At 37.4% G+C, this 23886-nt stretch overlaps 1 protein-coding gene across 1 annotated transcript in view; it reads right to left on the bottom strand.

Moving 5' to 3' along the window:
* DNAH6 (dynein axonemal heavy chain 6) overlaps positions 1 to 23886 on the bottom strand; it is a 473665-nt gene that overhangs the window by 368294 nt on the left and 81485 nt on the right. Inside the window, exons 10-18 of the mRNA XM_082248007.1 lie at positions 23443 to 23565; positions 19763 to 19963; positions 17380 to 17500; positions 11907 to 12058; positions 10500 to 10652; positions 7909 to 8160; positions 5558 to 5686; positions 918 to 1031; positions 694 to 837 (exon numbers count right to left, since the gene is read on the bottom strand). Coding sequence (XP_082104133.1) covers positions 694 to 837; positions 918 to 1031; positions 5558 to 5686; positions 7909 to 8160; positions 10500 to 10652; positions 11907 to 12058; positions 17380 to 17500; positions 19763 to 19963; positions 23443 to 23565 — 1389 coding nt within the window. The remainder of the gene's footprint in view (positions 1 to 693; positions 838 to 917; positions 1032 to 5557; positions 5687 to 7908; positions 8161 to 10499; positions 10653 to 11906; positions 12059 to 17379; positions 17501 to 19762; positions 19964 to 23442; positions 23566 to 23886) is intronic.

The raw sequence follows: 23886 nt of genomic DNA, 5'->3' as shown, positions 1-23886 counted from the left end.
TTACCAGATGCCTGCCATGTCCTGGAAATAAGCCAGGACATAGGAATATAAATATTAGGAGTTTTTTTAGCAAGGCTGCATGGGTGACAGAAAAGACCTACACAAATAGCACAGTATGTTTTAGACTACTGGGGCCACTTGTCTGCATGGGCCATTTCATATGAAAGGTGACCTTAACCTTTACATCTTTAACCCAGTGCAATGCACAACTTATATTATACATAAGCATTTGAGGTGTTGACCGTTGCTTAAAAATCTGTGCTTTTTCCATGCAGGGCACAGTAACAGGTTTTTTTTTTATTGCTAACCCTTACAGCAGTTTTTATTTACCCACAGCACTGTTCACCACCAGGAATAAGGAGAAATACCCATAACTGCAGGGTATGGATTTGCACAGGTTTAGTCACAACTTGGATTTGGTCAAACCCAAATTTGGTTCATCCCTACTGCTGGGTATATAAATCTTTTTTTTTTTTTTTCATTTCTCCCACAGGAAAGTATTGCTGCTGGAGTTTCTAGGTCTATATAAACTCAATCTAGGATTAACATGGTGCTTACACAGAGCTCCACCCTCCAGTCTATTAAAGAAGATGGTATACTATACTATTTGCTTTATTGAGTAATCATTTTCAATTATATATGCTATAATAAAGGGAGTTTTTTCATTACACCAACTGTCACCAACTGTCTTACCTTTTCTTTCATATTCTCCACCTTTTCTTTCAGACTTGGGACTACATTATTTGGAGGTAATCCCTTTTCCAGCTGATTTACAAATTTAGCAAACTTAAGCACTAAGGTGTTCAGTTGCTCAGGGTCCAGTGTTTCAAACTTAGACTAAAAAATGCAATGAAAAGAAATTGAATTAAATATTATTCATTGTTTTATTTTGCTGTACGGTATATCAGTTACTTTACCTGCATCCACTCAGCTTCTAGAGTATCCCACTCAGTCAATGAATCCCACAACAGCTGCTTCAGTTTTACTTCTGCACTCACTTCTTCTAATGCATCAAACCTGGTCACTTCAACCTGTAGATGCCAATGCATATAAACTCAGCTAGGAATATCAGTCAATAAATACTCAGTTGTCCTCACCATATAAAACATATCAGTAGGGTCCTAAATACAACCAAGGCAACCAAGTTACTGCAGTGGTGGCTAACAACAAAAAGGACCAAGAAAAGGACTGTACCACTTAATACCGTAATTTACCCAAATAAAAGTCATGTTTAAAATATATATAAAGTTAAGGTGTTTATATGTTTCCATTTTGATATGTTTATTGATTAATACGAGTTTTACGATACAAGGTGAACAATATAGAAACAGCTACATAAAGGTACTGTATCAGCAAAGTAAAGGCAACTGTAGCATGGCATCATAAACAGATGATAGCACAAGAGCTTAAGAAAGCCTAAAGTATAGACAATAGAAGAAAAGAGAGGGATATCTCCATGAAGGAAGAAAAAGATAAGAATGAATAGGAGTAGGGAATTGAGTAGGAGGTGGGGGGGGTGGAAAACAGGAAAATGGTTGAGAGAAGTAATTTTTTAACACAAAAGCTCATTTATTTTTAACTGTCATTTTACAATAGCAGAAAGTCTATTTATGGATTTTCATCTAAAAAAGGGGGGTGCATATAGTGAATGCGTGGGATCTTATATATATATATATACAGTGCCTTGCGAAAGTATTCAGCCCCCTTGAACTTTGCGACCTTTTGCCACATTTCAGGCTTCAAACGTAAAGATATAAAACTGTAATTTTTTGTGAAGAATCAACAACAAGTGGGACACAATCATGAAGTGGAACGAAATTTATTGGATATTTCAAACTTTTTTAACAAATAAAAAACTGAAAAATTGGGCGTGCAAAATTATTCAGCCCCCTTAAGTTAATAGTTTGTAGCGCCAACTTTTGCTGCGATTACAGCTGTAAGTCACTTAGGGTATGTCTCTATCAGTTTTGCACATCGAGAGACTGAAATTTTTGCCCATTCCTCCTTGCAAAACAGCTCGAGCTCAGTGAGGTTGGATGGAGAGCGTTTGTGAACAGCAGTTTTCAGTTCTTTCCACAAATTCTCGATTGGATTCAGGTCTGGACTTTGACTTGGCCATTCTAACACCTGGATATGTTTATTTGTAAACCATTCTATTGTAGATTTTGCTTTATGTTTTGGATCATTGTCTTGTTGGAAGACAAATCTCCGTCCAAGTCTAAGGTCTTTTTCAGACTTCATCAGGTTTTCTTCCAGAATGGTCCTGTATTTGGCTCCATCCATCTTCCCATCAATTTGAACCATCTTCCCTGTCCCTGCTGAAGAAAAGCAGGCCCAAACCATGATGCTGCCACCACCATGTTTGACAGTGGGGATGGTGTGTTCAGGGTGATGAGCTGTGTTGCTTTTACGCCAAACATAACGTTTTGCATTGTTGCCAAAAAGTTCGATTTTGGTTTCATCTGACCAGAGCACCTTCTTCCACATGTTTGGTGTGTCTCCCAGGTGGCTTGTGGCAAACTTTAAACGACACTTTTTATGGATATCTTTAAGAAATGGCTTTCTTCTTGCCACTCTTCCATAAAGGCCAGATTTGTGCTGTATACAACTGATTGTTGTCCTATGGACAGAGTCTCCCACCTCAGCTGTAGATCTCTTCAGTTCATCCAGAGTGATCATGGGCCTCTTGGTTGCATCTCTGATCAGTCTTCTCCTTGTATGAGCTGAAAGTTTAGAGGGACGGCCAGGTCTTCGTAGATTTGCAGTGGTCTTATACTCCTTCCATTTCAATATTATCGCTTGCACAGTGCTCCTTGGGATGTTTAAAGCTTGGGAAATCTTTTTGTATCCAAATCCGGCTTTAAACTTCTCCACAACAGTATCTCGGACCTGCCTGGTGTGTTCCGTGTTCTTCATGATGCTCTCTGCGCTTTAAACGGACCTCTGAGACTACCACAGTGCAGGTGCATTTATACGGAGACTTGATTACACACAGGTGGATTCTATTTATCATCATTAGTCATTTAGGTCAACATTGGATCATTCAGAGATCCTCACTGAACATCTGGAGAGAGTTTGCTGCACTGAAAGTAAAGGGGCTGAATAATTTTGCAAGCCCAATTTTTCAGTTTTTTATTTGTTAACAAAGTTTGAAATATCCAATACATTTTGTTCCACTTCATGATTGTGTCCCACTTGTTGTTGATTCTTCACAAAAAAAATACAGTTTTATATCTTTATGTTTGAAGCCTGAAATGTGACAAAAGGTCAAAAAGTTCAAGGGGGCCAAATACTTTCGCAAGGCACTGTATATTGAATACAAATTTGTTACAAGTGAGGCAACACTGTAGTGCTGCAGAAATGCTGTTACCAAAAAAAAACAAATCAGCAGTTGTGGTGCTGATTTTTTATATACTTTATTTATTTATCACACAGCAAAAACTACAGTTTAAAAAAAAAAACATTTAATTTTATTAGTCAAATATCAAATACTGCATTTAATTATTTCATATTTACATTTATAGCAAGCAAAGGAACTCTTTTCTCATTGTATCATATTTACCAGGCTAGCCATTAACTTGGTTTATAAAAAAAAAAAAAAAAAAAACCCTATTTACAAATCTCAATAGCGAAATCAAATGAACCCACAAACCCAAAAGGGTCAAAGTAATGGCTTATCTCCTTTACTTTTTACTCTGTACAGATGATGCCAAATAGGTGCATGAACAAGGCAATTAGGTGCAAGTTATTGTTTTTTATAAGTTAATTGCTATCAACTCGTAACAGTAGATATTCATTTGCATCTCGTTTCATATCGATTTGACCTTTTTGATGCTGCTTGTCTTCTGTACTTCAAATCTTCTGGTTCCCTCAATCGGCAGAGGGTTTTCCTAGTTCAGGAATAGCTTAATTGCAATACAGACGCTACTAAACCTACAGTCCTCCACATCAAAAGTAGAGAAGACCCTTTTGTGTTCCCTCGCTTAGTATACATAACTTTAATATGTTTTTTTTGGCTGCGCAGTGACACATTAGAATTTGAACATTTGATGCTACTACTGTACATATTCTTGTGAGTATGAACCTAGAGAACCACTGGTATATTGTTTATATCTTTAGCACAGAAGCAGGAAAATAGTCCTTAGCTGTTTTTAATGGAGGGTTTAGTGTATTTGTAATGGTATTTGTTAGGATATTATACCATGATGTAGTTTCTTTAAATTCGTTTTCATATTTGTTGCAACTTAAACACATGCCCATGGAATTATATTGTAATTATATAAAAAAGGCCTATGTTTTACTGTAATTATATTTTTAGGGAAATTATCATTTTTAAGTTTATTATTAGTCTGGTTGGCCTGTTTAAAGTTTCAATCAAAGAAAGTCTGAAAATAAACAACTCAGGGTATTCTATCTCTTTAGAAAACCTATAGTGCTCTGTGAATTATAGTTGGGCTAGTATTAAAAGTTTTTGTAAAACAAAGGTTATTTATTCACATGTAAAACATCAATTGTATGTATAAACTGTATCATATATAAAATGTAATAAATGTAAAAATAAAAAAATATCCAACAACTTTATAGTTCCCTTTCAAATAAAAAAGCAAGAAAAAATTTATTAGGGTAAATCCTTTCAGTTGGAATCCCTTTCTACTTCAGTAATAGAATGAAGATGTGAAGAAGTAGTATTCTTTTGGGGGGCATAGTGACGGTCAATGAGGGAGCTGATGCTCATGTTACAAAGGGAATTAACAAGATCAAGGGAACCTTTCAAAGCAAAGCTGATATGAAGATAACCTGATTAATAGAAATGAAATGGAGATATTTAAGTCCAGTATGAACTGTAGTGTTCGCTATGGGTATGATACATGCAAGTATATTGAAGTACCATAATTAAATGTGTTCATGAGCTGGTAGGAACCAAAAAGCCCAGCGAGATCTAACATGTACACTCCAACATTCCTGATGAAGGTCCACCTCTACTACCATCCACACTGTTGTATTGGAAAATAATGCTACCCATTAAGGGGATGGACCAACAGGGAGGTGCCAAAATGGGGGGGGGGGCAGATTTTTAACTAGAAAGCTGCTTATTCATTTAAAGCTATGTCCTTATTTTATACATGTAATTATTTTAGCAGCTTTGATTAAAAATGAAGGTTTAAGCTCAGATACAATATCAAGTGGTACTAAGTTATCCCATTTAATGATGTAGGCAAAGGTTCTATCAGAGACCAGTGCAAGTGTGAATGTGCAATGTATATGTAAAGCGCTGCGTAAATTGACAGCACTATATAAGTACCTGAAATAATAATAATAATAAGTACAAAAAAGAAATAAGGAAAGAAATGGATGTAATAAATCCTGCAACACCATCCGAGCAATATAAAATTTGCAAATATGGCAGCAATTTTTAATGCAAACCATATGCATCAAAATTAGAGGAAAGAGAACAAAAGCTAATTTGGTAAGTATTAATACAAATATCTTGTATTTGAAATAAATTTAATAAAGTGTATTATAAATATGCATGGAATACCAGTAGCATTAGCCTTACCTTAAAGTTCTTTTGATATGTTTTGTACTGAAATGCACGTTTCTGTAATTCATCCAAAATGATCTGCAAGTCTGCAAGTATTTGTATAATTTTTGTTTGATCAGCAGTAATATCCAATATTTGTGGGTCCTGTAAAATAGTTCACACACATTTAAGATCATTTGACCTCAATCATAGGGATCCCATCATGTTTTAATAGTGATAAGTTTACTGTGTTTTTCAGATTTTTTTTTTCTTGACGTATAACTGAAAATTAGTATGCATGTAACATTGATACTTTTTTCATTTACTGAATCAACTTTAGTTACTGCCTTCGAAGTCTAGGCACTACAAGTCCAAAAAAGTCAGCACACAGCTTAAACAGATCTTTAAACCTTTACTGCAGCATGTCAGATAAAAAATTATATTTGGCTAAAGACAAAGGTCATGATTGACCAAAACGTGTCTAAAGTTTTGTTTTTTGCTTTTTTTTACTTTTAAGAAAGTATTTTATTTCCTTTTATAATATTATATTGCTCATTTACAGCTACTTAAATTCTAGGCATAACAAATCTTGGATAATTAGTTAGATCACAGCAGACCTGTCGCACATCCTGGTCTGTTTTCATATTAACATGTTCCTGTGCTTTATAACATTTCTAAATAGGTGGCCTTTTTTTACTTGAAGAGACTCCTATTTGCTGTGATGGTTATCAGTAACTGCTTTTTGCTTGCTATCAGCAAGGTGACTATTTACCACACCATTCCCTTGAGATTCTAATTAGGCAGTGCTGACATCATTACATCAGTGCTACCTGTAATAGGCAGAGAAAAGGAGTAGGTTCCAGCAGGTGTACGCAGCTTTGCCCAGAACCACTCTACTCTTCATAACTCTGCCCCTACCCATTAGGGCTATCATACTGCTGTAGTGATAACAAGGACTTTCAATGCTCCCCTGTCACCATCCACAATGTTGCCTACACCTCCCACTCTGCTACTTTCAACTCCAGCCTCTCTTCCCTGCCAGAATATTCAGTGTCCTGTTTTTAGCAACACAGAATGCTTACAGCTCCCAACAAGGTAGCAGAGTAACAGGGCTATCATATTGCTTGCTGCAGTGATGGCAGAGAGGCCAGCATGAAGAGAACAAGCAGAATGGCAAGTGGGACAGCGTTGTGGGTGATGACATGGGAGAGGAGAACTCTGTTACCACTGCTACAGCAGCAGAAGTTTGGTAGGGCGCACCTACTTGCACAGGAAGATATTTCTATTCTATTAAGATCAATGGCACAACTAACAGTCCTTCCCCACATGCCAGGGTGCAGGGGGTAACCCTGGACTCTGAACTGTCCTTTCAGGCCCACATCAAATCCCTGTCCAAATCATACCGCCTCAACCTCCGCAACATCTCCAGAATATGCCCTTTTTTAACCAATGACACCACAAAGCTTCTAATTCACTCCCTGGTTGTCTCTTGCCTTGACTACCGCAACTCCCTTCTCATTGGATTATCTCTCCCCTTCAGTCCATCATGAATGTTGCTGCCAGACTCATTCACCTTACCAACCATTCCGTGTCTAGTACCCCTCTCTGCTAATACTGCCACAAAGTACTAACAACAACTTACAAAGCCATCTACAGCTCTGCCCCCCGCTACATCACTAACCCGGTCTCAAAATATCAACCAAACCACTCTCTTCGGTCCTCCCAAGACCTCTTGTTCTCTAGTTCCCTTGTCACCTACTCCCATGCTCACCTCCAGGACTTCTCCCGAGCTTCTCCCATCCTTTGAAACTTCCTACCCCAATTTGTCTGACAATCTCCTAATCTATCTATCTTTAGACGGTCCCTGAAAACCCCTTCTCTGTTTTTTCTTCCTACATCAGCTCATCCCCCTCAGTTATTACCTTTTGTATCACTTGACCCTCCCTTTTAGATTGTAAGCCCCTACAAGCAGGGCCCTCTGATACCTTTTGTACCATATTGTATTGTAACTATAATGTCTGCCTTCATTTTTATAAAGTGCTGCGCAAACTGTTAGGGCTAAATACATTTTGTATTATAATAGTAATAATAAAATAATAATATTTCAGCCCCTTCAACAGCTGTTGCTAAAAAGACTGAGGGCAGAAATTAAAAATTATATCTATGAAGAAGATATCCAAGTATACAGTAAAAATGTTTTCTATTTTTGCTAAGGTGTTGAAGGAGGAAGTTTATTTCTTTTTTCTTTTTTTTTCCACTGTGCCCGAAGTTCAGCTTACCATTTTTCTTATAATACAAGTGAATTATGGAGGGAAAAAAACATACATATGGTATGAATGCAAAAATGAAATATTTAGCTTATTTAATTAAAGATTGGTGAATCTTACCTGTGACTGCAGCTTGACATCCTTTACTTCTTTGTTTAGTTCTGCAATGTCTTTATCCAAAGAACGGCAGAATTTCTCAATGCTGCCATCTCTCTCGCCTACAGACTTGTCAATGGCATTGCGAACAGCCATGACTGAAGATTTCAGTGTAGCAAAGACTGCAAAATCCTCTGGAGGTGTAGGAACGTGATAGCTTTCAATGAGCTGATACATCTGTGAGACAACATTTGACTCTTCTTCAAGAACATCGACCTATAAGAGGAATGTCAATCAGTCATGGGTTTTCATTTAAAATGCAACCATGGCACTGCTAGTGAGAAAGCGAATACATTCTACATTTCTTTTTAAGTACTTTTTTCTCTAAACTGAATGGACAGGTGATATAACTATAAAATTACATTCTTCCTGTCTTTGCGTGTACCCTTGCTGCCATTTCTGGTTTTCAGCAGAATAAATATTTGCCCTATGTCTTCTGATTGATATATTCTTTTCATTGTGAGTTTGAGATAAGCATGTAACAGAAATCAGCTTGGTGCAAACAATTTTCCCTATTCATTCTGATACTTTCTAATGTTATATTGTTTATGTGTGTGCCACCACTATATTACCAAAGGTATTGGGGCCCCTGCCTTTACACACATAGGAACTTTAATGGTATCCCAGTCTTGGTCCGTAGGGTTCAATATTGAGTTTGCCCACACATTTAAGCTATAACAACTTCAAATCTTCTGGGAAGGCTGTCCACAAGGTTTAGGAGTGTGTCTGTGGGAATGTTTGATAATTCTTCATCTGCCTGGCTTGCAATCTCCGCTCTAATTCATCCCAAAGGTGTCCTATCGGGTTGAGGTTAGGATTCTGTGCAGGCCAGTCAAGTTTCTCCACCCCAAACTCACTCACCCATGTCTTTATGGACCTTGTTTGTGCACTGGTGCGCAGTCATGTTGGAACAGGAAGAGGCAACCCCCAATCTATTCCCACAAAGTTGGGAGCATGAAATTATCCAAAATGTTTCGGTATGCTGACGCCTTAAGATTTCCCTTAACTGGAACTAAGGAGTCAAGCTCAACCCCTGAAAAACAACCCCACACAATAATCCCCCCTCCACCAAATGATTTGGACCAGTGCATAAAGCAAGGTACATAAACACATGGACAAGAGAGTTTGGGGTGGAGGAACTTGACTCGCCTGCACAGAGTCCTGACCTTAACCCGATAGAACACCTTTGGGATGAATTAGAGAGGAGACTGTGAGCCAGGTTTTCTAATCCACACCAGTGCCTGACCTCACAAATGTGCTTCTGGAAGAATGGTGTAACATTCCCATAGACAAACTCCTAAACCCTGAAGGCAGGCATCCCAATACTTTATATACTGTGAACAAATACACCATATTACCAATAGATCAGCTTCCTTTTTTGCAGCGCTACACAATGGTATTACCTCCCACCTTTCTTTCCTACAATGTAAGTCTTTGTGCTGGAGGACTCAAACAACATACTCCCTGTGCAGTTGACATCTTATCTCAAAAGTTGTTAAACCACCACTATTGCAATAAATATATATTTAAAGTATTTCATAACTCTGTAATTATTAGATGCAATATTAATATTTCATATATCCATTTTGCCATTTCCAATTTTTTTAATTATATTTTTAATGACATTTACATGCAGACTAAGAGTTCAACAAAAATGACAGCAAAAGGGTTTGGAAAAAAAACTTCAACTCTGCCAGGAGTGTTTATAACAGTAAGCTTTCTATAGTTTAACTATTGTTTAATCCAGCTTATTCCAATTTTCTTGTCCCTGCAGCCAAAAACCAATGGCGATTTGACCCCACCAATGATTGAGAATCAAACGAATGTTATTAAAATGTAAAAATTCAAACAAAATTCTACTAGTGTGTGGCCAGATTTTGACCCCAGGGGACCTCCAATCTCTCACTGTTAATTCCAAGATTCAATTCCAGGTGCAAGAAGTAAAGCTAGTAAAACTATTTGTCTAAGTAGAACTTTTTTTTAGCTTTGGATAAAGTAGGGAAGAATTGAGTTTTCTTGTTTTGTGGGGTTTTTTTTGCTGTTGTGTCCCCATTGGGGAGATTAACCCTGTATTTATACATCATTGAGAAAGAAACTGGGGAGAAATTAAAATTTTAGAGTTGTCCTAGAACAAAAAGTAAAGTGAAATCTTCCAAGAAGGACACATATTGCAGGGACAACTGTCGAATTAAAATTTCCCAAATGGTACACAGATAGCAAAAGAATATCTTCACAGGAGACTCAACCCTTCCCTACTCTATGCAACCATGCAGATCTACACAATTAAAGGTGAATTTACAAAGCTACAAGGCACATGTTATTTTTACAGCACATACTGGGACAATTTACTGAAATTACTAGCGTTTGTAAAAAATAACATATGCACAATAGATTTGTGAATCAACCTATTCGTTTAGTCTCTGTTTAGATCTTAAGTTGATTGTGCTACTGTGCAAGTAATACTTTTGAACGATAAAATATACACTTCACAACAGAAATGTGTAAAATGGCACATAACCCCAACTCTGTTTGATATGGGTTTTGAATGTACTTACCCGTTCTTGAATTTCATCCAAGAAAATCAAAGTATTTACATAATCTAGAGTTGTAGAAGGAAAAAATTCAAGCTTAAACTGGGCATCTTGAGCTTCGGCTATGATGGCATCCATCTTTTTCTTAGCCAGAACAGGTAATATCTCATTAATTGCCTGGGAAGAGATTGGTACATTTAAAAAACAGGAATGTCAGCAGGTGTGGGGAATCCAAACAAACTGTAGTAGTCAATAAAATGCATATATTCTCTTTTACAGCATCCCTGCAACTCATATTTGAGCTGAGTTGATACTGTGATGTGAAAAAGACAAGCTCCCTTCTGAGATTTCTCCCCCACCCCCCATACAAATTTATCTCATGTGTTGGCAAAACGTCTCAGAAGTGACTCATGCTGATAACAGAGGAACAAAGTACCAGAGAGAAACGACACTTAGAGCTTTGGAGAGAGATAAGTAAACATTGCAGATATATGTGCTTTGCTCAGATTCCATGACTGAAGCTTACTGCCCACAGCAAATGCAAGGATGTAGCAATAGGGGTTGCAGAGGGTACAAATGGCCCCAAGTCCTTAAGTTTAGGGCACCCAACCACAATCGCCGTTTACCTTTTATATTTAGGAGCTGGATGATCATCTTATATTTTGAATACCTAAAGCAGCACTACCTCCTCCTCACAGTTAGGCTTTATTCACACAGGCAATGACATACATTCAATTATATACATATATGTGCATTTATAGGTAATTTCTAAATACATATAAATGTATGTAATGTTTAAAATGGCATAATGCACACTTTGTGTTTACTTGCATTTGGGTGTAATTATTTTCATTTAAATTAGACAAACTATAAATCTGATCGTCCAGGGGCATACTTTGAGTGTGTCTGAAGAAACATAAATGCATGTAAACACATCGCTTAAAGAACACCTAAATACATGTATACAAAGTTATATGAAAACACATGAAAATGTGTGTACATTTTGCATATCATTAGTTTTGATAAAAAGTTGAAGGAGGCCTGTGTAAATGAGGCCTTAGGGCTTTTGAACTTTTGTTCATTGGAGAACTGCTTTTCTTCCTATACAAGCTGATGGACGTGCAAAACCAACTTAGAAGGAGGTCAAAAGCAGCTCAGAAGAATTAAAACTGAATGCAGCTGAAAGCTTGCTGGATTTTCAGTGTACTCCTTAAAATCATTTATGTGTTGAAGAAGGTCATATTTTTACCCAGTAGATGTTCAAGGATTGGACAGTAGGAGGTTTTTGAATGTAATAGAACTAGTTCACATTTTAATCTGGGGCCTCATACCCACTGCACTATTGTATGGCTTTTTTATATTGATCATGCACTTTTATAAAAAAAAAAAAATAAACCTTTATTATTGTGACATTTTAACCTGTATTTTTACCTCTAAACATCTTTTTGGAGAAGGTATTAATTTCTCTTTCAATCTTTTGGCATCTATGAGCAGTAATCCCAGATTTCTTTTCTGTGTGATTGCCATAGCATCCTTGTGCTCTTCATGGTATTTCTTTAGCTGTTCTGCGAAGAAATCAACTCCTACATGGAAATAAAACAGGCATTTCTTAACCTGGCTTGGTAGGGATATAACATTACACGTAAAAACAGTAAGCGCACAAGGGTCCAACAACTGTGTAATCTAAACCACATTATCCAGGTAGCAAAAACATTTGCTAGGTAATTTCTTGCATATGCATTCTAGACTCTTCAGTTAGTTTATTCTAAAATCGTATAGTTTTCCACAGTGTTAGCTATAGAACATCACAGGTCTATGCACAGTATTGTTACGTTTAAAGAGGGGTCCACTAAATAGTTTTGCATTTGAACCCTATCCTAATCTTAACCCTATCATTTATAATTACATCTCAGAGGCAGTGTTTATGGATTTTTGTCACCATGCATAGTTTTTGTTTCACGCAACATAAATGATGCAAGCCTCAACCAATTATAACAAATGCTAGTTGTATTGTTTGCATTACTACTGAAAATCACATGTTGTGTGAGCAATATAAATCTAACTGCAGGTAACAATAAATGAATGGCAGTGTTTTTGCTGAACTGTATACAAAGAACACAATATAGCACATTTGATCCCAAGTGCATTTTAGATCAATTAAAGCCGGGTTTCCCTGCATCCAATTCGCATGACATGCGAGTGTGCCCGGTTCACAATGGAGCCGGTTCCCACAGGTCCAGAGCGGCCGTGGTCGGCATTCCAAAAGGGTCCTGTGCTTCTTTGGGTCAAATTCAGGCAAAAATTGGGACCTGATTCACACCTGAATCGGTGAACAGGGACGCACCAGACCCCATACTGGGAGCCGTGGCCGCAGATATGTGAACCCGGCCTTGGGGGTTTCATTGCACCATTTTTCCTAGGAGGGGTTCCATTTCTTTTCCATATCCTGAGCTTCTTCTACAACATTAACTATGCACTGTAACTCAGCTTTTACTAAGTCTGTGGTATTAGAGAACGCAGTGGGCTTGATTTACTAAAACTGGAGAGTGCAAAATCTGGTGCACCTGTGCATGGTAACCAATCAGCTTCTAACTTGTTCAATTAGGCTTTGACAAAAAAATGGAAGCTGATTGGTTTCTCTGCAGAGCTGCACCAGATTTTGCACTCTGCACTTTTAGTAAATCAACCCCAGTGCTTGGCAGATCATTTTGTCTAAACCTTACCACTTCACTCTTTATTGGAGCATTAGCACTCCAGCCAGCAAATTAGTGGACATATAGGAATTTGCCATACATTATGATGGGGTGCTGAATGGATTTATAGGTGCACCACACTATCACCATATTATTGCAATTTTTTCGGATGTAGCAAAAGGGAAACTTGGATTTTTGTACTAACCTTAAAATCCTTAATTGACAGACACAGGATTCATAGACTATTATGTCTAAAAGTAGTCCAGCTGAGGGGTGGACAACAGCAAAAAAACACTAACAAGCCAACACAACAAGACAGAACATAACTTTGAGCTGCATGCACCTCAAAGAGCTGCCTGTAAGGACCTTAAGTCCAATGTTGGAATCACTGGCCACTAGGTGATAAAGTCCTGTCAAACACGCATGCTCACGCTCATTAGCATGCTAATGCTTATGCGTACAGGCAAGCGCATGTGCACATGTAGATACACGCAAGATCCTGACTCTATAGTTCTGTGGACCGTTCTGCATACATACTCATTTCTTTAAGCACAGGAATGAATTGGATCTTCTTGACAGAAGCACAGTGTCCCAGTTAAAGTGAAGGCAAAAACCAGCTTTAAAAGACAGAGGTTCCAGACCTTAACACCACCTTATCCCTGTGTAAGACCAGAAAGATTTCTTTATAGGACAAAGCTACCAGTTCATACAAATGCCTCATGGAAGTGAATGCAACCTTGTGAGTAACTATGGAAAGAGGAATAACATTGATAGGTTTAAGGGGAAGTGTTTGAAGTGCTGAGAGATCCAGATTCCAAACCCAAAGACTTATGGGTAAGTGCACATTGGAAACCACCCTGTAAAAAAGACTTAATCAAAAAATGGGAGGCTAGCGGTTTCCTAAACAAGATTGCAAATGTTTTGGTGCTTCTTTTGATGGTACTCAAGGCCAAATGCTGATCCAGACCTACTTGCAGAAAAAGTCAGGATTCACCTCACAGAATATTTTCTGTGATAAAAACATATGTTCCTTGCACCAAGGGAAGTCTTCAAAGTAAGATGGTAGACCTTATGGGAAGTGGACATCCTAGCTTTTTGCATGTTAGGAATTACCCATTTGGAGAGGCCCCTCTAATATAAGGCCTAGGCTTTAAATTGTATAGCCATTAAAGTCACTGACCATGAAGTAGAATGGTAAATTAGGATAATGGTACCAAATTTTCCTGGTCTAGTCCAGAGTTATGAGGATCAGAAGAATGCCATCCATCTCAATTATGTGCACAAAACAAAGAAGGGGTTTCAAGGGAGGAAAGGCATATATCTGGCTGTACTGATTCCACAGGGCCATGAGAGCATCTACTGCTTCCACAAGAGGATCTCTGTACCTAGCGAAAAAACCTGTCCAGTTTCTGTTGGTCTTGGAAGCCAAGAGGTCCACATCTGATATTCCCCACCTCTAGCCCAGGTCTTGGACCTTTGGATGTAAGACTCATTCTATATACAAACTAAGCTGCACTAGGGTTTTCAGTTAATCACATATTACAATTAAAGCTTCTGACACAATACTGCTGGAAAAAAAATGTAAAATATGACCCATAAAACTACACAGTGCAAAAAGAAAAGAAGGCTTAATTGAGCTATTAAACAAATGGCTTGCAAATATCTTGTTGAAAGGCAACATATTTTTCTTGTTTTAATTTTAGATGTTTCTGGATGGTTGAAACCTGATTACACCGGACCTGGAATGCCAGCAGAGCAAGTTTACCCAGTAGGGTGTTTGTGACAAAGAGTCATAAATGGGAATTTATATCCTAACAGGATGTTCTCACATAGGCCTCCTGTTGTGAGGTATGAGGGTAGAGGAGCCTCAGATAAGACCTCCTGGGGAGATTATACCAACATCAAAGGCCAGCTGTTACTAAAAGATGACCCGGGTCAAAAACAGTGAATTATGGATGAATGGCACCCCTAGTGGACACTATAACATGCTTCCTGGAAAGATGAGATACTTCATGTTGATTAGGAAGGACGACCTCTTATGTATTTTCATTTGACAAGCGGATAGTGGGTGTTTGTGTGGGTGGTGTCTGAGTGGACTTTAAAAGCAGTCACCAGCTATAATTATCTCTCTTCTGTTCTCTTCTTCTTTCCCATTGAGCCCAGCTAAAAGATACCGAATACAGAGGGCAACCATATATAAAGTATTATCTGTGCTTGTTTTGTTTTATACGCTCCGTAGTATTCTTTAGTGTTTTATGTTGGCATTTATACTTCTTTTATAATAAATGAGATCCTTGCTTATTTAAGTAGAGTGTTTATTTTTATAGCTAGCATTGGTATTATATCCTCACCATTAACCTTATCAGAGCTTTGATAGACTAGCTAACTATAGGAATAGACAAAATAATACATATTTATAATAAAAAGGGGAGGGCAAAAACTCCCCCACATTTATTTCATTTCTTAATACAAAAGAAAGAGTCCACAACAGAGTCATGGGTATTATTTTGAGAGTGCTCAAAAATTAGAGTGCAGTTCAGAGAGTGGAGTACAGCAAAGAGAAACCCATCACCTTCACCGATCACATTGCCTACTACCATCATGATTTGACTCAAAGGAAAGGTCAAAAAACGCAGTATGGGTTGTCCTGATCAAAGGAACCTCTAGTAAAGATGATGCATCAAACTCCTATTGGTGAACACTCTGGATATAGAAAACGGGCCAAAAGGAATTATAAGCTGGAAAAATTGGGATATGCAAGTAGGCATCATTGAGGTCAACAGAGGCCAAAAAGACTTGTGGGTGAATCTTTCAGACTTGAGGTCTAGGTTGCTTCTCCTAGGGTACATGAGTACCCCTGTCTCCAGGAAAATCCTTGATAAGGGTGTCTAAGGCAGCTCTGAGAGACTTTTGAGGGCTTGAAAGGCAAAGGCTTTTTGCACGCCTGCACCACAGTTTACATTTTAACTAAAGAGTTCCCTGCATGTTCATCTACAGGAGACTTATACTGAAAACAAAGATGGGAGATATGCACTAACTTGTCCACAAAGTAGTTCATAGCTGTTAGCGTGAACTCTAAACACTCCACAACTTGGGAGTCAGTGTGAAGGGAAGCCAGGTCCTTCTCATGAGCCTTGTTTATTAACCAAATGTTTGACAAACTAAAATCTCGACTATGGCTTGGATGCAGTGCAGGGCCTGCTAGAGGAAAGCAGGTTTTGGAAAGAATCTCCAGATATTTATTGATAAATGTAAACAGTTTATCAGTAATCTCCTAGTCTTCATATAGGATGTCTGGGATTAGTGACCTCTAGGGGATCCTAGAGAGATTGCAGCACTTATAGGTCACCAAAAGATCGGATAAAGATGCAGGGGAAAGTATGGAGGTATGCTAATAGACTTTTCAGTTTGAGTCAGCAATTAAGGTTGAAATATGGCCTATGAAATCTTGTATAACTGCACTGAAATCCTCTTAGAATAAAAAACATTCAACAGAACAAAACAGCCTGCAACTACAAGCTTCCAGTGCTCATTGCAAAGTGAGTCTTCAGGGACAAGGTCACAGGCTGTTCCATGGCTCTGGACCCAGAAAACGCTTCACAACTGAATAATAAAGTACATAAATGTCTAGAAACACCCCTCCGTAGAGCTTACTGTCAGCCCTGCAATCATCCAATCCAGTGGTGTCCAGGTACAGCCTCCACCGCTATTGATGTGGATACACCAATCCAGATGGTTGAATACAGAAACTAGCTCAAATATCATGTAGTCTTGTCTAAGTCTTGACTAAAGAAAAATTAACCTTAAATTCAAAACAAAAAATGTTATCATAAATAGTTTAACTTTTCTTTTCTTTTATCAAAAAGGCATCCATCCTACTAGGACACTAGCAAAAATGTAAAGCATGCTGGGAGTGGGAGGGGTTATACAAGGCTGGTCATCATTGTTTTATTTGCTGGTGTCCAAATCCTACTGTAGATGGCAGTATAACCTAATGGTCTTTGAATCCAGTATCCTTCAATGCACATGAAATAAAAAAAGGACAAATGTGCAGTGCACACTTAGTGCCATATATATAAGCACACAATATATATAAGCGCACAACGGTCATAAAGGATTATATACGTTACTCTAGAGATAAACAGTCAGGCAGTTTAGAGGCAATAAGGAAAAGTCAAAGGTGATGACTAAGCATAAAATCCAAATCATACCATGGTCTTCAGCTTTTAACACTTCCAAATCTAGGCTTTCATTCGCTTTAAAGAACAAATGAAACCGTTCAAAGGTTTTTGCATATACATTGGCTGTATCAAATGCAGACAGTATAGTTTCCTAGGATACAAAGAAAATACATAATTAAATTTTCATGAGCATAGAATGCTGTTGCCTCTAACCAGCCATTTCAGATGACACACTCGTGCAAGACTGTGGCATATAAACAAAGCAAGAGGTTATGTTCACATGCTACAGCCATCCCCTATTTTTTTTTTCCTAATATAAAATGTTTAGGATTTGGTCATGCTTAAAATATTCTAGCTGTGCTGCCAGTGTTCTTACATATGAAATTACATGTTTTCTGAATAACTGACATCTAAAGCGTTTCACTAAATATAAATCGTTGTGCTGCACAGATGTAAAGTATTATCATTCAGCTTCAAGTATCCATGGTCGTTATTACTTAAATTTAAAATATTATGAGGTATATGGATGCTGTACTCTTTTATAAAAAAAAGAAAGCCTAGCAAAAATGGTGTGAATAGGCTTTGGTGTCATTAGCCTGAGGCCAAAATATGAACTCTGCACAACACACACACATTCCACATCTTCACTGAAACTGCTCCCAATCTCTACTATTTATGCTCCCTACTACATCACCAACACACAATGCTTCCAGCTTTTTTTGAATTTCTGCATATTTCAGATTTGAATTTTTTCACATTCTTTTCAATGTGTATCCCATTTTCTGCCACATACAGAAATTTACTTTTCTTTAATTTGTGGAAACTTTTGTTTTCATCCATCCACATTCCATTTTTTTGCTCCTACACCACTCTATGTTGTCAGAAACTACTGATGTTCTTTTCTTTTCAGAACCAAACCTTGTAGATTCCTGTGCATCTGTGTATCAATGACCAGTATTATGCAGGCTGCATAGAACAAACCATAAAGAAACAGTGAAGCAGACATTTTCCTGGACATACAACAGATACCTACTAACTTACCCCTTTTTTAAATAAAATATGAAGTATAGCAAAAGTTGTTTTCTCAAATATAAGTGTATTAAATCAAAAGTCTGAAATGATGTTAAAGGGTCAGGACACCAAAAAATATTTAATATATAAGGGACAAGCTATGTTAGCCCGTTAGCTCTTACAGTATATGTCTTGAACAATCCAATAGTGAGATCTTCTGTGAAAATTCCTGTCAACCTTGGAGTTTTGGACGTTCCAGCCGATCTTTGCATGTTTCAGCACCTCTTGTTGCATTAAAGATAATAAAAAATAAAAATCTTCAAAATAGAGTGGGGTCTATTATAATGGCCACATCAGTTGCGTAGACTTGAGCAAAAATCCTACCAAAAAAAAAAGTCTCCAAGAGGAGAAACTTTTAGGTTTCCTTATACTTTTCTCTCCTGCATCTCTTAAAAACTGTCAGTTTCATGTGGACTTATCTGTTTTAGGTGAAGGGCACCAGGGCTATTACATAAGAGTGTACTATTAAATTTCAATAGAAGCCAGGCTTAGAAAGGCTAGAGCATCCTCTATTCCTTTCTAGTAACCATTTGTTGATTATAGATTTACTATTATTCTTTTGTAATTGCACCAGCTCACAACCAAACCCATTCCATATTTTGCAATATTTTTTCTGTTCTTGCAATAGTACTATGTTAAGATCTGATTAGCACTCTAAAGGTGCTCACATGCACAAGATGAAGGATACTTAAAGTGTATGTTACCCCAACATGTCCTATTCCTGATGTGTTTGTGTTATCAAGTACTTGTATTAAGAGGGATCCTGTTCTCTTTGCATTGCTTCCTTTGTGTAAAATATCTGGTGATCCTGCCAGTCCCCATGCTTTCCTATTTCAAACTGACCATGCCAGGGCATGGAAGCACATCCTTTCCAGTATGGTCAGTTTGATTCTTTGCATTCTACTTGGGAACACAGCCTACCAGTGCTCCAATGGTCAAAGATCCATGTACTGCTGTTCGCTGCCTCCTGTTGACATGCCCTCCCTGCAGTCCCCACCCACAGCTCTCCTAGCCCCTTATGGAGCAGAGAATATAGGTCATGTGTTCACTTATAAAAAAAAAAAAAGAAATTAAAAAAAAAACATATATATATATGTATATATATATATATATATATATATATATATACATACAGTATATATATATATATATATATATATATATATATATATATATACACACACACATACTGTACATGTTTTGCCCTATTTTAAACTGAATGGATTGTTGCTATTTTAAATGGAATGGGTTCACACATACTTTAACATAGCTCACTTTGTTTTTATGTCTGTATACCGAAATGTAATATATAGAACTATATCTGAATGAGTGTTCAACTTACTTTTATTTGAGAGATTAATCCCTGCAAATGCTTGTCATCTTCAAACATGGTACTTAGACTGGGTCCTTCTCCGCACATCTTCTCCTCCAACTTGTTATTAATTGTTGGCTGAGTAAAAGCATCAAAATAAGGGTCTGGGACAAGACTGGCCAAGGACAACACAGTTTCTTGAAACCGGTGAACAACATTTGCAATAGTGTCCTAAAAATAAAATGTTAATAAAAATTACTTTATTTGATACAAGCAACTTTTTAAGAATTTATACAACAAGTATATATATATGTAAAAGATAAAAAAACAGATCCTCATGAGACACCAATATAAGAAAATATGAAAAATTGCAGATTATTGTGTATGAGGGCTCACATGATATATGCTGTCCTCTACAAAGACATGCGTGCTGCAGGAAATTCATATGGTAAGGTATATGGAATGCCATACCTAGCATAGCTGACACCCAGAGCAGATTTGTTTATAACATCCTCCATCCCACACTCTTCTATACATCAAAATTAATTTAGGTAGGCAACGTGAAATTAAATGAATGCTAATAATTAGCAGAAAAAATTGTGACAGTGAAGACTTCTTTATCGGAATGTTTTTTATGCATGAAAAAAAAAACACAATCCAAAAATTGAATAGTGACACTCATGGTGCACCGCAATGAAACATGGGATTGGGGTTAATAACATAGTGCTAAATACAATAAAAAACAAAGATTTATTGTGATGCATGTAGTGCAATGAGGTGAAATGAGAATAATAGCAGCATGCCTTAAAAGTAACAGGCCTACAGGGGACTAAATTAATTGTGATGATACAGGGGGAGAAAATAAAAAAACATGATACTATGTAGGCAAAAAAACAAGCAATTGTGATTATATGGAGGCAACAAACAGGCAATGGTGACGATATGGAAACAAAACACGGGATATGCAAGCAATTGTGATAATATGCAGACAACAAACAGGCAATCATTGGCAATATGTGTATGACAATGTTATGGCAATCTTGACTTTGAATGTCCTCACCAGCAACCCCCCTACACCTTTCTCCAACCAAACCTGCCATCGGCAAACCCCCCAACACACTTTTCCCAGCAACTCCCCGACCAAAAGAACCCCTCCTTAGCTTTCCCCAGCAAACTTTCCCACACCTTTCCCCAGCAAAGACCCCCAGCCAGCAACCCCCCACCCCCACACCATTTTCCAGATTAATTGACAACAAGTAACCTCCACACCTTCCTTTCCACAGCAAACCCTCTCAAGCAAATGTTCTCTCACTTCCCTCAAAATCTTAAGCTGGCCATAGATGGATCAACATTTGGCTGGTTCAACAGGTACCAGTCAAATTCTGATCCATGTGTTGCTACCCCAATCAAAAGAAATCGATCGTTCGTTAGAAAACGTTTTTCAATCAGTGGCTGTGGCCTGCTGCTCAGTGTATTCTGACAGTGGAGAGTCCCACTCTCAGAACATAATGTCTTTACAGGGAGATAAGGAATCCCCTCATTCACCTCACTTGCGTGGGTGGAGAAATCTGTTTTTGTTTTGTTTTTTTTGTTCAGCAGCTGGCTGAACAAGAAAAAAATTGCCTCTTCGTGGCCAACTTTAGTCTGCATTTACACGTGAGTAGAGCCTACATATTCCAGGTGATTTTGAATGATTTTTGGTGCATATTAAAGTATTTTACACGTTTTGTGTAAGTGTTTTTGTATGTTAATTGCTGTGTGTCAGACGTGTTTCCTGGGCTAAATAAGGGTAGGAAAGGAGTTCTAAAGGAGCGCACAAATGAAAATGCATGTGCTGTGCATTTACAGGTGCTCCCTTTGACATCTAGGCCGAGATGTATAGTAACTAAGTAGAACTACTTCACTACTGTACTTAAGTACCGAAAGGCGGTATCTGTACTTTCCTAAAGTAGAATTTTTTTCTCCTACTTCCACTTTTACTTCACTACATTTTTTCGATGATTTCAATACTTCTACTCCAATATTTTTTTTTTGTGCTGCATAGATACTCGTTACAATTATAAAAATTACCACTGCCAGAACAGTAGATGGCAGGTTTCATGAAGCTCAAAATATGTGTATTATCAGCGCATACGAAAATAAAATGCTACTGTATGTATAAATAAAAGCTGCATTTGAAATAATAAAAAACAATATGATGTTCAAACTTTTGACTTCTTTCTTTAATAACTACATAACACAGTACTTGTACTTTTACTTTCAGTACTTGAGTAGCTTGAGTAGCAATTTGTTTTTCAAAACTACTGGTACTTTTACTTTCAGTACTTGAGTAGCAAAATTTTTAAAAAAACTACTTGCAATACTTAAGTACAAAAAATGTTGAATACTTTAGTACTTCTACTCAAGTCACTTTTTGATCGAGCACTTGTACTTTTACTCAAGTATGGGTTTCGAGTACTTTATACAACTCTGCATCTAGGTGGCTAAAGGCACCTGATTACACTAAAAATATAGCTCATGCACTTGAGCTTAGGGAGTTGAGTGTATAAGAGAGTATTAAATGTGAACAGGAACAGTTACAAACAACAGTATTTTGCATTTTTGTTTAGCATAGTCTGGCGTAGGGGAACACAAGACAAAATGCTCAGGTGTGAATGGGGGCTCAGGAAGTGTGTTAATGCCCGCTAAGCTACTCCTTTATCCTGCTGACTACAAATGGACTGCGGGAGGATTAATATTCAGTTGGCAGACCAGTCCAGATCTCCAGAACTAAGAATGCTCTTAAACTCCTATCCTTCTGAGTCCTGCACCGCATCGGGCTATGGGCACCTTGATATGGATGTAGTGTAGAACAAAGTTTGTGCATACCTCAATTCCAGGGGAGAGGATAGATGAAGTAGAAGTCATTGGAAGGCAGTATACAGTATATCACACTGCCTACTGTGCAGTTGAGCTGCAGTGCTGCCCGTTGCTAATCATTTGCGTGCTCTGGACGGTATAGTATTGTAGTGAAATTTATCACAAGCGGGCAGTGAGCACCCTCTAAGCTGTGGTACCTGGTGATGGCCACACATCCCCGTCCCTTCATGGGTACGCCACTGTAATTATCACAGAATGGTCCATTGCAAGAAATAAAGATTACTTTTCTTGACACTTTGATAATTCTTTTTGTGTAACATATTTTAGCTGGATTACTGAAGAAATAGAGCATGTTTACTATGCTGGCTTCTATCATTCAATTATGTACAAGCAAACATTTCTGTGTTTTTAATTCTCCATGATTTTATTGAGTGTTCTTTGCAAAGTGAATTTTCATCAAATTTACTAAGGTAAGTAAAAATTAATCTTGCAAACTGAAAATTAACTTTACAATATAAACATACTCCATTCCTTTAACAAATTAGCTACAATGTTCCTTTTTTCTATTGCAAAATTAGAAAATAGAAAAATTTGAAAATAAAGTGAATATGTATTGCTTCTTCTTCTTCCTTTAAACTTCAACCTAAATGTATTTTATATAATAATACAATTGTATATTTTCACCTCCATCTTAGGTTTTTTTTATTAATCACTAGTACCATTGTGGTAGATACACTTTGGAAGTGTATTACTAAAATATGGTAAAACTTTATTTTATATATCAATCTAAATGAAAAAGCAACATGTATTCCCATATTAAGGGCATTTTTATGTTTTAAAAAGAGACAAACCTGAAAATCATCCAATGAGGGCTCAAACCATAATAACTGGGTATCGAGGACAACTTCTGTGAGGAACATTGGCACAATTTCTTCTTCTGCAGGAGCTCCAGGCAGCGGGGACACCACAGAAGCCTTTTTAGATATAGAAAACCTTTTTAGTTTCCACAATGCAACCACATTCAAAGACCAAGTTCAAATAAAACTGTTATGTTTGTTTTGCATGCTGGCTGGCAAGTGGAACCACATACTAGTTTTATATATCTCTCAAAGATAAGTGCATTGGTGAACATAAACATACATTTAAAAAAGTCGAAATCATTAAAAAGTGAGTAATTTTCTTCACAAATGGAACAGTTATCATGTTTAATGAAATCCTAAGTAGGCCATCTTTTTGGTTTACTGAGTTTTTGTTAACTTACTGTAAATTCCCCTAGGATTTTTGTCTTAAAAAGG

This window comes from Pelophylax lessonae (genome assembly GCF_965119305.1).
Source record: "Pelophylax lessonae genome assembly, chromosome: 1".
Lineage (NCBI taxonomy): Eukaryota > Metazoa > Chordata > Amphibia > Anura > Ranidae > Pelophylax > Pelophylax lessonae.
The sequence above is the reverse complement of the archived record's forward strand: the minus strand, read 5'-3'. Positions and strand labels throughout refer to the sequence as shown.